Source organism: Amblyomma mixtum, chromosome 10 (assembly GCF_055824585.1).
Source record: "Amblyomma mixtum isolate Tamu chromosome 10, ASM5582458v1, whole genome shotgun sequence".
NCBI lineage: Eukaryota > Metazoa > Arthropoda > Arachnida > Ixodida > Ixodidae > Amblyomma > Amblyomma mixtum.
The window spans coordinates 46211100-46224124 of NC_143021.1; the positions used below are offsets into that span (position 1 = coordinate 46211100).

Genomic DNA, 13025 nt, shown 5'->3' on the forward strand with positions numbered 1-13025 from the left:
AATTTTCGCGCTCATTGCTGAAGCCGGGAGCCGACGGGAAGACTGCGTCTTTGGCGCCATCGGTTTAGTTCCGGCCCTCTTGTTGCGAGGAAGACACCACTCCCCAGTGGAGCGGCCCCGTGTGCGCCCCCCACTTCCGTTCGTTAGGTGCGGTCGGATCAGGTTACGGAGTCGGTGTTTTGCTGTGGATTCCCGGCCGTGTTCTGGCTCCGTTTCCCGGGTCTTGCCGTGCGGGGGGCTCTCTGGCCGGCGTTCCGCGGTATTCGTTTGGGTAGTCAGTGTCCGTCGTCGCACTAACTGCGCCGAACTAACTTCTCAGGTAAATCAACATTTAACGAATGTCTACAGTTTCGTCACCAAATTCGCTTTTACACACCTCTATCGTACCTCAGAGACAGAGCAGGGGGACTCTGCTGATCTCGAAAGCTTTGTTACCGCGCGCTTTCCCGGCAAGCAATGCATGTGAGCCAGCACACCTTGCACCTGCAGCTCTGCCATCACCACTTCCTCCTAAATCGAATGTCCACGCACTACTCCTTTTGACCAGAGAGTCGCAAGGAAGAAAATGTGCCCTGCAAATGCTTCCAGGCGCTGGAAAGAAATGCGCAATCGAAACCAATGACATGACCCAATGATTTGCAAGCATTCCTCAATTTTTACAGAACAGCGCGGTAAAAAAACAGGAAAAAAAAGGAGTACGGATATCCTGTGCTGGACAATCGGCTTACTTGTCGGGGAAAACTGGATACAGTAGTGTGCAAGCAAGGCTTTCTCAGGGCATTTGTAAAACATAGGTTAACATTAACTCTCTCAACAGCCTTTGAGTGGGCTGAACAAAGCGGTAGCAGCGGCTTATTTCACATGGCTCGTTTGCACAACAAGATGGTCGCCCAGGAACGGCAGTCTGAGGTCTAAAAACCGCCAAGACGCGTCACCATTCGGAACCTCATGAGTTATCAAAAGTGGACACAGGCCTTCGCAAATCAGTTGGGTAACTTTAGACATTGCAACTCGCTGCTCCGGGACCAACCCATCACCGACAAGATAATCATCCATAAATCTAAATCTTTTACTCAGACATGTTCCGGCCAGTTTAATTTCTAATAATTTAATTTTCCGAGCCAAAAGTAAGTCACTAAAACTGGCGCTGGACAGGACGGGATACAGATGCCAGTTTTTTTTGGAGATGCAAGTCATCGTCCCCCATGCCAAAGGTCGACTGCAGCTACAACGATAACAACGTGACAAAGTCGTTTTCGGAAATTCTAGTGGACACATGTCACTTGGAGAATGGAATCTCGGAGAATGGAATAAGATAGGTCCTCAGCATAAGCAAACCAAGCGATGAAACAGGTGTCAGAATGATCATTCAAGAACCGAGTGGCATGCTCCGAAGACTTGACACAGAAAAGATCGTCAGTTTTTGGTATACGCAGTTTTTTGTGGTAGGAAGAAGGCAATCTGTTTATGACAAGTCCCTTTTTCTGAAATTATGACCCTTAAAAGACAACCTACCTTATGCGTGGAGGTGTGAAAGAAATGTCAAGGCTATCTTTCTTGCTGGAGCCAATTGCAGTGGACAGATGTTGCAACTTGAATTTATCACACAGTTTCTTGGCACTCGAGTTTGCCGCCATCATGTTGGCAGGACTGTGACAATCGGTTATTGATAGCAGGTTTATTTTAATGATTGGTTTAGTGTTATTGATTGTTATTAAGTGGTAATCGACAGCAAGTTTGTCCGAAGAAAAGGCGTCGCCGAAGGCCTTGGCTATTTGTAATGGCTGGTCGCATGTAATCTCATTGTTAGTGATAGTATCGATGACTGAGATGTGATCGTTTCTGTTCAAAAAAATTGGCAGGGGCTTAGCTCTGGTTAAGCCTGTATATACAAGCGAAAAGCTGCAGTTATGCTTCGTTTGACGTCATGACTTTCGCAGTTCGCGCACAATGCACTGGGAGCACCACGATAGCGGTGTAGATTTTGAGCCAACTCCCTCGCTACCACTTCTGCGTCTTCTTTTCTTCCTTCCATGGCGAATGTCTGCGCCTCTTCTACGGCCGCCGCCGCCGCCCACGCATGCGTCCTCGCAACGCCTTGCGAAAGAACCTTCTCGCGACGGCGGCGGAGACCGCGCAGCAGCGGCAAGGGGTAAACCGGTGGCGAGAAGTGGCGATGGAGCGCCCGCCGCAGCGCGCGACCTCCTTTATGGCCGCCGCCGCCGCTCATGCGTTATCGCAACGCCTTGCGAAAGAACCTTCTCTGGGGACGGCGGCTGAGGCCGCGCGGCAGCGGCGAAGGGTAAACCGGTGGCGAGGAGGAGAAGAGAGGAGGTGGCGAGGAGGAGGAAGGGTGTGCCGCGGCGGCGCCTAGGGGTGGCTCACACGAAGCGCGGTGTTGACGAGCCTAGTGAAGCTTTTCGCTTCAAAAGATTTTAGGACTTCCCAGCGTTTCCTTGAATTTCAGCGAGACTGACCAAGTTCGTGCTAATAGTAACACTACAATTCGCTTTCCTAATTGGGCTGTTGAGTGAGTTTAACTGTTTTTTGTATCGTGCCTACAGTACCGCATTAAAAACTCTGCTTTTTTGTAGTTTTTCTACACAGGTCATATTCTTTACGCATCGCCCAGCGTCATACCTTGCGCAAGAAAAAAGCAGGGAGGGGCAGACGAAGTAACACGAACGACATGCACAGAGCGCCTCCTTAAATGCGTAATGAATGTAATGCCCCGCCTAATACGGGTCCGGTGCGTGCGCTGCCTCGCAGGTGTACCGCTCGAAGTCCGCCGGCGAGGCGTCCGTGCAGCGCTGCAGGTACACGGTGGGCGACGGCGCCCTGCTGTGCGTGCTGCCCGACGTGACGGTGTGCTTCGCCGACGCGCGCCTGCTCCAGACGCAGGAGGCGCAGCTGCTGTCGGCCTCCTCTTCCAGCCTCGCCCTGCTCGACTGGTACCTGGCCGGGCGCGTGGCCAACGGGGAGCGCTGGCAGCTGGAAAGGTGGCGGTCTCAATTATTCAAACATATATACTGTTCACCGAAGAGGGGTATTAGAAGGAATGCAAAAGGCAGTTCACGGGGCCAAGTGCAAAACTACGTATTTATACAACAGTGGATCAATCAAAGAGACGGTGCTCAAAGGCATGAAAAAACTACACAGCTGGAAGAGAGTTGAGGTGAAAAACGGCTGGTGGAAAAAAAAAGAACTGCTTTAATGTTTTAGTCCTTGCAAAATGTCATCTTCAAGAAATGGCCTCCTGTCTGGGGTGTTCATCTACAGCATGACTGCTTACGAATGTGGGGTTGAAGTATGCGCAGCTTCTCTTTTAAACAGCTGTGCTGTAAATAATAAACGGGACATCTTTCCGCGCGCTTGAAGCAGCCAGAAGTAGTTTGCTTTCACTAGTGCAGTCGGCATTTACTGTATTTGTTATAAACAAAGCTGATCGTCTTTCTTCCCTTGCGCCTTTTCTCTTCTCCCCCTTTCTCCTCTCACCTTTATATCCCCTCATTCCTAACCACCAGTGCAGGGAAGCAAACTGGTTTCATCTACCGCTTAACCTCCCCGCTTTTCCTCCTCCTTCGAGGTGATAAATGTCTGTTTTTATGCATGGGTCTTACAAAGGTGAAGAATACTCGAACTTGGGTTTAATAAATGTGTTGTATGCTAGCCGCCTGAGCTTACTGAGAGCATCTCTCAGCTTTCGCCTCCGTTTGCTGCACCTCGAGGACGAAACGCTGTAATATTAAACCTTTAGTTGTTATAGCCTGTAATTTGCACGGCGTACAGTTTTCCTGATTCTGCAAACTGTTAGAACCAACTCGCCTGTCAATACGTGCGTAGTTGTCGCGAATCGGGGAGACGCGTCCCCGACGGCTGGAGGGGAACGCTTTCGCATGCAGGTTCGAAGAAAACAAACGAATCAAACAAAACAAAACGAAGCCGTGTTTATACGTGAAAGGGAAGAAGCCAATAAAAGGAACAAAAACACCAAGGAAAACACACACTAGACACGCGTGATAAAAAGGAGAGAGTTCACCCGATACAGAGCGTCCCAGGTGGAGCGGGAATGCCTTGCAGGCAGCAAGGACGCGGGCTGGCGACTTGCGATGCGTCGCTGACGTTGCGTTCAGGAAGGCGATGGTAGAGAGCCAGGAGATGAGCAGCCGAGATGGACACGAGAGACGCTGACGGACTCCTGCCAGCCGCCCCCAAGAACTGGGCAGCTGCAGCAGGAAAACCGTAGCCAGGTCCTGCTAACGGCGTTCCAAAACACCGTAGGCTTGCGCAGCCTAACCAAGGAAGCCTTGGCAGCAAGGACCCTCAATCCATCTGCTGCCTCTTCCGACCTCAAAAGGGACGCAGTAGGCCTGCGCCGTTGATTCAAGGGAAGTCCACGGCAGCACAGACCTAAAGTCTGATGGCTGCCACCTCCACGCTTGAATGAGGCTCAATAATCTTGCGTCGATGATTAAAGGGAAGTCATCGGCAGCACGGACCCAACGTCCGACAGCTGCCCCTTCCATGCTTGAATGGCCAGACTTGCGGTGCGGTGTCTTCCTCTACGCCTCGGTTTGCTGACACGTGAGCCCTCCGCTCCTCGTGCCTGCCTCGCGCACAGCATTCGCACGCGCACACGCGCAAGGGCCGGCGCGCACGGCGCTCCGCTGTCCGACGCACTACTGCCGACACGCCGCGTTCCAAAAATCCCTCGACAGTTTGGTGTGCACATCACAGTAGTGCACAGACGGAATAAAGTTTTTTCGCGAAGTAATAAAACACGATGCGGGGCTAGCTTGTTACGTCTATCTGGAACGAGTAACGCTTAAGTCTCTTCTGCTGTTTTTCGAGGCTTATTTTACATCCCATTAAACACGAGCAGCGAGAGGCGAATTCTGTGAGATGCGATCAGTGTGAACGTTTATGTTCTTCAACACTGAATTAATCCGAAGAGGGTCAGGAAGGAAGGGAAGGGAAAACTTTATTTACACTAATGGTTTTTCCTGCGGTTTGGGGGCATCTTCAGAGACGTCTTGGTTCTACCCCCAGGAGCCTTCTCTGTCGAAGTCGTCCGCCTCTAATCAGTGGTCGGTTGCCCTCAGTCCAGGGCTCCGCTGGCCACTGCCGCCCGTTGAGCTCGCTGTACCAGACCTTGTTGGTCTTCGCAGCGGTCGCTGGACAGCAGAGTCTCCCACTGCATGCTCCGCACTCGGGTTTTGTATTTTGGGGACCACGTCTATGTTTTGGCAGGCCCATGTGATGTGGTATAGTGTAGGTTTTTCGTCGCACCAGGGACATTTGTTCGTGTATATCGTAGGGTGCATTTTGTTTAGTATATGTAGGTTTGGGAAAGAGCCTGTTTGTAATTGTCTCCAAGTGACAGCTCCCTCTCTGCTGAGAGATTTGTGCGGTGGGGGATATCGCATTCTTCTGCCTCTATAGTTTTGTAGTATGGCCGAATATTCCCTGGGTGCTGGCGCGAGTTCCGCGGTCTCGTCGGAAGTTCGGAAAGTAATGTATCCTCGAGCTATCCTGTCGGCCTCTCGGTTCCCTGCCACCCCCGTGTGCCCCGGTACCCACACAATTTTGTGTCGGATCTTGTCGTTTTGTTCTTCCCGGTTTTTAATTCTGTCACTCGCTGCGAGGAGTATACGGAGCGCGTGGCGACCTATCCTGCCATTCATGTAATTTCGACAGGCTGTTTGAGAGTCCGTAAGTATTGTTAGTGACCGCCCGGTTCTATAGCCCTCCGCCACCGCTAGAGCAACGGCTACTTCCTCGGACTCTGCAGCTGTGCAGCCTCGGAGAGACGCGCTGGTCATTTCGCGTAAAGACGAATCGACCACCGCCGCTACAGCGATTTTGGTATCTCCTCCTCTCCAAGACGCGTCTGTATACACGGTCGTGGCTTGAGGAGCGTATGTTTTCTCGATGAATTCGGCCCTCGCTTCTCTTCTGCCTCGATGGAGGTTGGGATCCATGTTTTTTGGTATTGGCGCTACCTTAAGGGTCTTGCGAAGCGTTGCCGTCCTCGACATTTCTCGCATCTGCTCGCGGTATCCGAGCCTCTGCAGGAGCGCTCTTCCTGTCGTTGTTTGCAACAGCCTGAGTGTTTGCGACTCAAGCTGCGCCTCTCGTAGCTCCTCAAAGGTGTTGTGTAATCCCAGGGCCATGAGTTTTTCTGTAGACGTGTTGCGTGGTAGTCGGAGCGCTGTCTTATACGCTTTGCGTAGCAGGGCATCCGCTTGTTGTATTTCATTTTTGTTGAGGCACTGGTAGGGTAGGCTGTACGTGATTCGACTAACTACTAGGCTTCTGACTAGTTTTAGTGTGTCTTCTTCACGCATGCCATGCCGCCTCTTGGTGATGCGGGTGATCATGCGTGCGACTTGTAGCGTTGTTGCTTTCAGTAGGGTAAAAGTGTGATTACTGCGCTGGTTGGATTGAACCCACATGCCCAAAATTCTTATTGTTGTCTTTTCGGGTATGGGCGTCCCTTCTATGTAGACGTTGAGTTTTAGGTCCTCGTTGGTTGCGACGGTCCGGTTTTGCTTGCCTCTCCAGACTCTCAGCAGTTCCGATTTCTCGGTCGAGCATGAGAGTCCTCTTTCTGCGAGGTATTGCTCTACACAAGAGGCCGCTTGCTGTAGCCTTTCTTCCTTCTCTCCGAGACAGCCCGTGTTTGTCCAGACTGTTATATCGTCAGCATACATTGCATGCCTGATGCCTTCGATGTTCTCTAGTTTTCGAGCTAGGCCTATCATAGCTATGTTGAAGAGTAGGGGTGAGATAACTGACCCTTGCACTCTTAGAAAAAAAGGTAGTGAAAACGTAGTAACGGATGCTGTTACAACCTTTTTTTAACCCCTACTACCGATGTACTATGTTGCTACGACCTTGTTACTACTGGAAAGAAAATTAAGTAGTAACAAGGTAGTAACTTCTGCTGTTACTACGTTTTTTTGGCAGTTACTACACTTGTACTACCTCATTATAACCCTGGTAGTATCCATTACTACCTTGATCTGGAAATGGATGATCGGAATATGCACATGTACAGCCTTTGTCAAAAGTTTGGAGCCCAGGGGGTTTTCTTTTGAGCCACACTGTGTCGCTCTTAATGGATCTCTAGCGCTCCAAATTTCCTGGACATGAGAATATTTCTGGTACTGCCTCCTGCAATAGGTAGGACTTCCATGAATGCTCCTGGAGTCCCAGTATAAAGCTTGGAAGTGAACCCCCTGGGCTCTAAACTTTTGACAAAGACTGTACGTATACTAACATTCCCGGTGACATTGCTACTCAATGCCCCATGTTTTTATATAATGAAAAGGGTTTCCTAATTGGCAGCAAATCTAACAAAATTGCCAGTGCTGTTTTTTGTTTTCAATACAATATACGCAGCGCGTATGCGTTCCACTCTTTAGTTTGATTTCTTAATTGCACTTTTTCACCAACCCCAAGCTATTGTGCCTGACTTGTGCTCATTTTTCCTTCTGGTTTACTACAAGATGCACAAAAATGGGTGTTGAGTTTCTGATGTCATGTTCATGCACTCCTTGTGACACATTAGAAAGTCACCACGAAGTCAGGTATTCATGACTTTCGACAATAAAAACTCAGCAGAGACTCTTTTTCGTTAACAAAGAAGATTTCCTTATGTCATTGGCCATCAGCCACTGAAAGGTCCTTCTCAACAACATTGTTGTCCCGTGCGAGAATGTAGATGCTGCTGCTACATTTACACGCAATGAAAAGAACAAGAAACAACTGTGGCTGCACATATCACGGCACATAAGTTGACAAGTTAACGTCTGGTGGCGTGGCGTAGTGGTTAGCGTGGTAGGATAGAAAGTATGTAGAAACATCTTCAACATAGAAAGTCAAAGGTCCTCGGTTCGAATCCTCCTGAAAGCAGGGATTTTTTTTCTTTTGTTTTTGCTCTAGTTTTTTTTTGCTCTTATTTTGCACTATTACTATCTTATATGCATACGATTCTAATGTCAAAAGTCATTAGATTATTTCTTAAGGTGTTTTCTCTCGAGAGGTAGTAAATGTTACTACCTCGCAGTTACTACGTACAGTTACTGAGAGGTAGTAAACGTTACTACCTTGCAGATACTACGTACAGTTACTACCTAGGTAGTCATATATGTGACAGTCGTTACTACCCTAAAATGTAGTAACCTCAACTACCTTTTTTTTTAGAGTGTGGGGTGTTCCTTTGTTTGGAGTGCGAATTTTTTCCGATCGAAGGTCTCCTATGCCGATGGTGGCAGTTCTATCGGACAGGAAGGCTTTGACGAAGCCGTGGATTCTGCGTCCGCAATCCAGGTTGTCTAGGCCCGTAAGGATCGCTTCGTGGCGGACGTTATCGAATGCCCCCTTGATGTCCAGGGCCATTATGACATTTTCTCCCATCCGAGGTACGTTTCGCAGGACATCTTCTTGTATTTGGAGGAGAACGTCCTGCGTCGAGAGCTTCGCTCTGAAGCCGAACATGGTATGTGGTACACAGTCGTTGTCTTCCATATAATTTTGCAGTCTGAAAGTTACAACCCGTTCGTAAAGCTTGCCAAGGCACGACGTGAGTGATATAGGCCTGAGGTTTTCAATTTGTAGCTTTTTACCAGGTTTAGGTATCATTATTACTTCGGCGTGTTTCCAATCTTCGGGAACCGTCTCCGCCTCCCAATGTTTGTTAAGAAAGGTGACGAGCTCTTGTATGAGGTCGTCGCTCAGGTTGCGGATTAGGGCGTTGTCGATTCTGTCCGCTCCGGCTGCCGTGTTTCTGGTGGTGTTTCTTATGGCCGCGTAAACCTCTTCCACAGTTATGGGGCGGTCGAGTTTCTCGTTTTCGGCTCCTCGATACGTTCCTTGGTATCGCGGGGGGTTGTGATCGCCGAAACATTTTTCTCGTGCCTTCTCCAGTAGGGCGATGTCTGATCCCTCGAAGGAGTGGATGAACCGGTGGATGGCTTTATTGTTTTCTGATTTTATTTTGGTCGGATCGATTAGTGCTCTTAAGAGATTCCAGGTTCTGGCTGTGCCTAGAGTTCCCCTAAGCGAGTCGCTGAGTTTTTCCCAATTTTGTTTCGCGAGTTGCATCGCGTATTCTTCCGCCTTTGCCGTAATTTCTGCTATCTTTAGTTTTAGTTTCCTGTTGTGTTTTTGCTTCCGCAATCTTTTGGTGAGATCATGGAAGACAGTTGGGCTAGTTGGTGTGAATTCGTTAGTGACTGCGACATTGCAACTAGCGTGGAAAGCACAAGGACAGCGACAAAAGGAACCGACGGGACAGCACGCTAGACTTCAACTGACGTTTTAATGCACACATAACAGATTTTTACACTTCTATTCAGCGCATGCTCAGGAGACTGTACCCCCGCCCCCTTCTCTTTATCACGAAGCAGGTTGTCGTAACAAAGAGTAAACATTTAAACCAAATTGACGCGCAAGTTTTTTGACAAATACATTATCTCTTTTTTCGTGAGGGCTACTGAGGGTGTGCTCACGCACTTGTCCCCTGCCTTATCAATGCAAAAAGCTTCAAATATCTCCCTATCACCCTGCCTATGAAGCCGCCTCAGCACTCTCGTGTCGCTAAAGAGTGGAACGCATTTTTCTTCATTACCGCCTGTTGTTTTTACTATGCATTTGCGGCAATGTGCGGCCAAATGGCCCCCAAATGGTGAGACTACGTCTTGCTTCCCATAGTCTGAGGAGGTGCGCGTCTACTTCGGGCGTTGCTGTCGTTCTCCTTAGACTTTTTGTGCATCGTTGTCGTGTTTCTCTCAGCATGCCGCTCCATTCCTCCAGTGATTGGATACCGCCTTCAGATTTGTTGCAAGCCCCGCGAAACGCGTTCCAGTCAGTGATTTTCGCCTGTCCAATCTGGCGTCTTATGGTGTCGGATGCTATTCGTGTCCGGAGGATAAAGTGATCGCTGCCTAGATTTTCCATCATGTTTTCCCACTGTTTCTCCCTGCAGTTCCTTACGAAGGTGAGGTCCGGGCATGTGTCCGTGCTCACGCTATTCCCGATTCTCGGGGGGTCGCAGGATCTGTGATTAGACTGCAGCCAAAGTATTCCGCTACTTCCACTAATGTTCTTCCCTTGATGTCTTGTTTCTGGTATCCCCAACTCCTGTCCATGGCGTTGAAATCTCCTACGATGATGAGCGCATTTTCTTTGGCCAGCTTGTGCGCTCCATAAAACAGTTCGAAGAGTTTGGCTTTTCTTTGTCTCGGCGGGCTGTACACATTCAGTAAGAACGTGCTGCGTCCCTTTCGCTTCTTCGGAATGAGTTCAACAAGCGCGTGTTCAATGTCGGTGTCGGCGATGGTATCGTGCCTGATGGCGGTAATGGTTTTGCTGACTAGGACGGCCGCTTTACCTTCGTTTTGACTCTCGTAAACCTCGTACCCTTGTAAGGTCGGCTTGATTCCAGTCTCTTGGAGCTCAATTACATCAGGAGGTGTGAGTTGTGTGTTTATAGATTGTTTTAAGAGGGCCTGCTTTTTGCGGTAGCCTCTGCAGTTCCATTGCCAAATATCTAAGTATTCTTGTTCTTGCCGATACGTATTGATCATGTTTACGCGTTACTGCTGTTGCCTTGTTCGCTTGCGAAAGCTGTTAGCGCTGGACGGTTGTACGCCCTTTCCCTAATGTTTTCGGTATGTTTTTGTTTTCTAAAAGCGCTTCTGATCTCTGAGATTTGCCCTTGGAATTGTACTTGCATCTGTTGAATTTGCGATTGGATTTGCTGCATCATATCCTGCATCATCTGCTGCATCATCTGTTGCATTCGTGTTTCAAGGTCTCCTTCGTTCGATGCCTGTGGTTGTCGTTTTGGAAGGGCTCTAGTCGTGTCGAGTTCCCGCTGTTGTTCCTTTAGTGTTTTTGTGAGTTCCTCAACTTTGCGTTCGAGCTCGTTTTGTTTGATTCGAGCCAGTTCTAGCTCGCGTCTGAGCGCATCGCTGTTCGCGTCCTTCGGTTCTGTGACACGACTGTCTTTGTTGTTTGTGTTGTTTATGTCACTACCCTTTCCTACCGAGTGCGAAGCAGTGGTAGAAGCCCAGCTCACCTTGCCGCCGCTTGTCTGGGAAAGCTTCTTCTTTTTCTTTTTCTCTTGCTTCTCCCCCTCCTGTGCGCCGGCTGGTGGTAGAGGCGGGAAGGAGTTGGACCTCGATGGGCTCCTCGATGTCTCTCCCTCTGAGCTGAGCCATCGCTTGGGTGGTCGCCCGCGTTGGTCGCTTCGTCCTCTGCCTCCTGTGGGTTTTGGCCTTGCTTTTTTCAATCTCTCTCGGCACTCCTTGGATCCGGTCCGGTGTGCCTCGCGGTGTGCCTCAGTTCCCATGGAATACACCGACTGCGGATTCACTGCAACTTTGGACGCTGCCAAACGCGACCAGACCCCACAGCTGGACGAAACCGCCCTTCCTGGACGAGATTGTCAAGTTCGGCTGGCAACCGGAGCCATATACATCCGCCCACCCCGCTATCAGTGTTGGAAGCGCGGGATATAATCTTCAACCGGACAGCGTTTTCTTGGGGCACGACACCGCTTTCAACATGAAGCACTCACCGTTCGTGTTCTTCCAGGTTAGTTACAATGGTGACCCTTTATCTGCTAAAACCTCGAATCGTTTTTTGTTCGTGGTGTCGTGCCCCAGACACTGGTTGCATGTTCTTACGGGTTGTAAAACTAGAATGGCACTCTGTATTAGCAGCATCCTGTTAGCGCTTTCTGGAGACGTAGAGTCAAATCCCGGTCCGCCTGGCACCGATCAAGAAAGCGTCCTGGCAACTGTACTTGAGACAGTCCAGAGAATTGAATCTGGCCAGGATGGTATCAGGAATGACCTACGAGCACTAAAGCAATGGCAGGCATCAGTGGACATTGAACTAAAACAGCTATCTACCAGAATTCGCACAATCGAGGTCGAAATGGTAGAAATGAAATCTACCATTTCTACGCCATCCACAGAACTGTCTACAATAGGTCCCTCAAATATAACCGAGCAATTAAAGATAATTACCTCACGATGTGACGACACAGAAAACATACTCCGCCGCTCTAACCTACTTTTCTTTGGTATACCTGACAACGAGTCCGAAACATGGTCTAGCTCAGAAACAAAGGTGTTGGAGCTGTGTGCGGAACACCTTGGCTGCACACTTGAGCCAACACAAATTGAAAGGGCTCATCGGCTTGGTCGATACCAACCAGAGAAGTGTAGGCCGATCATCGTCAAGTTTGCGCACTACAAGGACAAACAGCAGATCATAGATAAAGGTCACAAGTTTAAAGACACACAGTATGTCGTTCGCGAAGATTTTTCTTTCCCAACACGCCTGGCCAGGAAAAAACTGATAGATTTCGCAAAGTCGGAGGGCGGATCGTTTAAGCTTAGGGTCGATAAACTGCGCATGAACGACACTGTATATATGTACGACGCTGCTTCTGACACTGTCAAACAATGTACCCGATAGCAAAAACGAAGAGCGGTTGTACACAATTCTGACTATCAGCCACAACCTTCATACGGCGGCACTGCCCACCCTTCGCTTTCCATATCTTTCACTAACATACGTAGCACCCTTCCAAAGCGCACCGAACTTTACTCATATCTTGAAGATAGTAACTCTGACATATTAACTTTAACAGAAACGTGGCTGCACTCGGATATAACTGACGACGAAATCTTACCTGACTCTCGTGATTTTGTTATTTACCGCAATGACAGACCTAATAAAAGAGGAGGTGGCGTGATGATCGCCATAAAAAAACACATTCCTTCCTTTCGTGTTAACATTTCGTCCCCTCTAGAAATTTTATGGGTTTGCATCACGTCCTCATCGCTTAAGTCTCTTCTTGGCATATGTTACCGACCACCAGATAGTTCAGACTCTTTCGTAACAAATTTGCATGCCAACCTCTTAGATATAAGAAGTAACTTCCCAAAGGCCGACATTTATTTATTCGGTGATTTTAATTACCCGAATATCAACTGGAATACCTT

The 13025-nt window shown here is 48.9% G+C and overlaps 1 protein-coding gene across 1 annotated transcript in view; it reads left to right on the forward strand.

Moving 5' to 3' along the window:
• Positions 1-13025, forward strand: part of LOC149325696 (uncharacterized) — a 343155-nt gene that overhangs the window by 118204 nt on the left and 211926 nt on the right. Inside the window, exon 6 of the mRNA XM_089564368.1 lies at positions 2770-2999. Within this exon, the coding sequence (XP_089420494.1) occupies positions 2770-2999 (230 nt within the window). The remainder of the gene's footprint in view (positions 1-2769; positions 3000-13025) is intronic.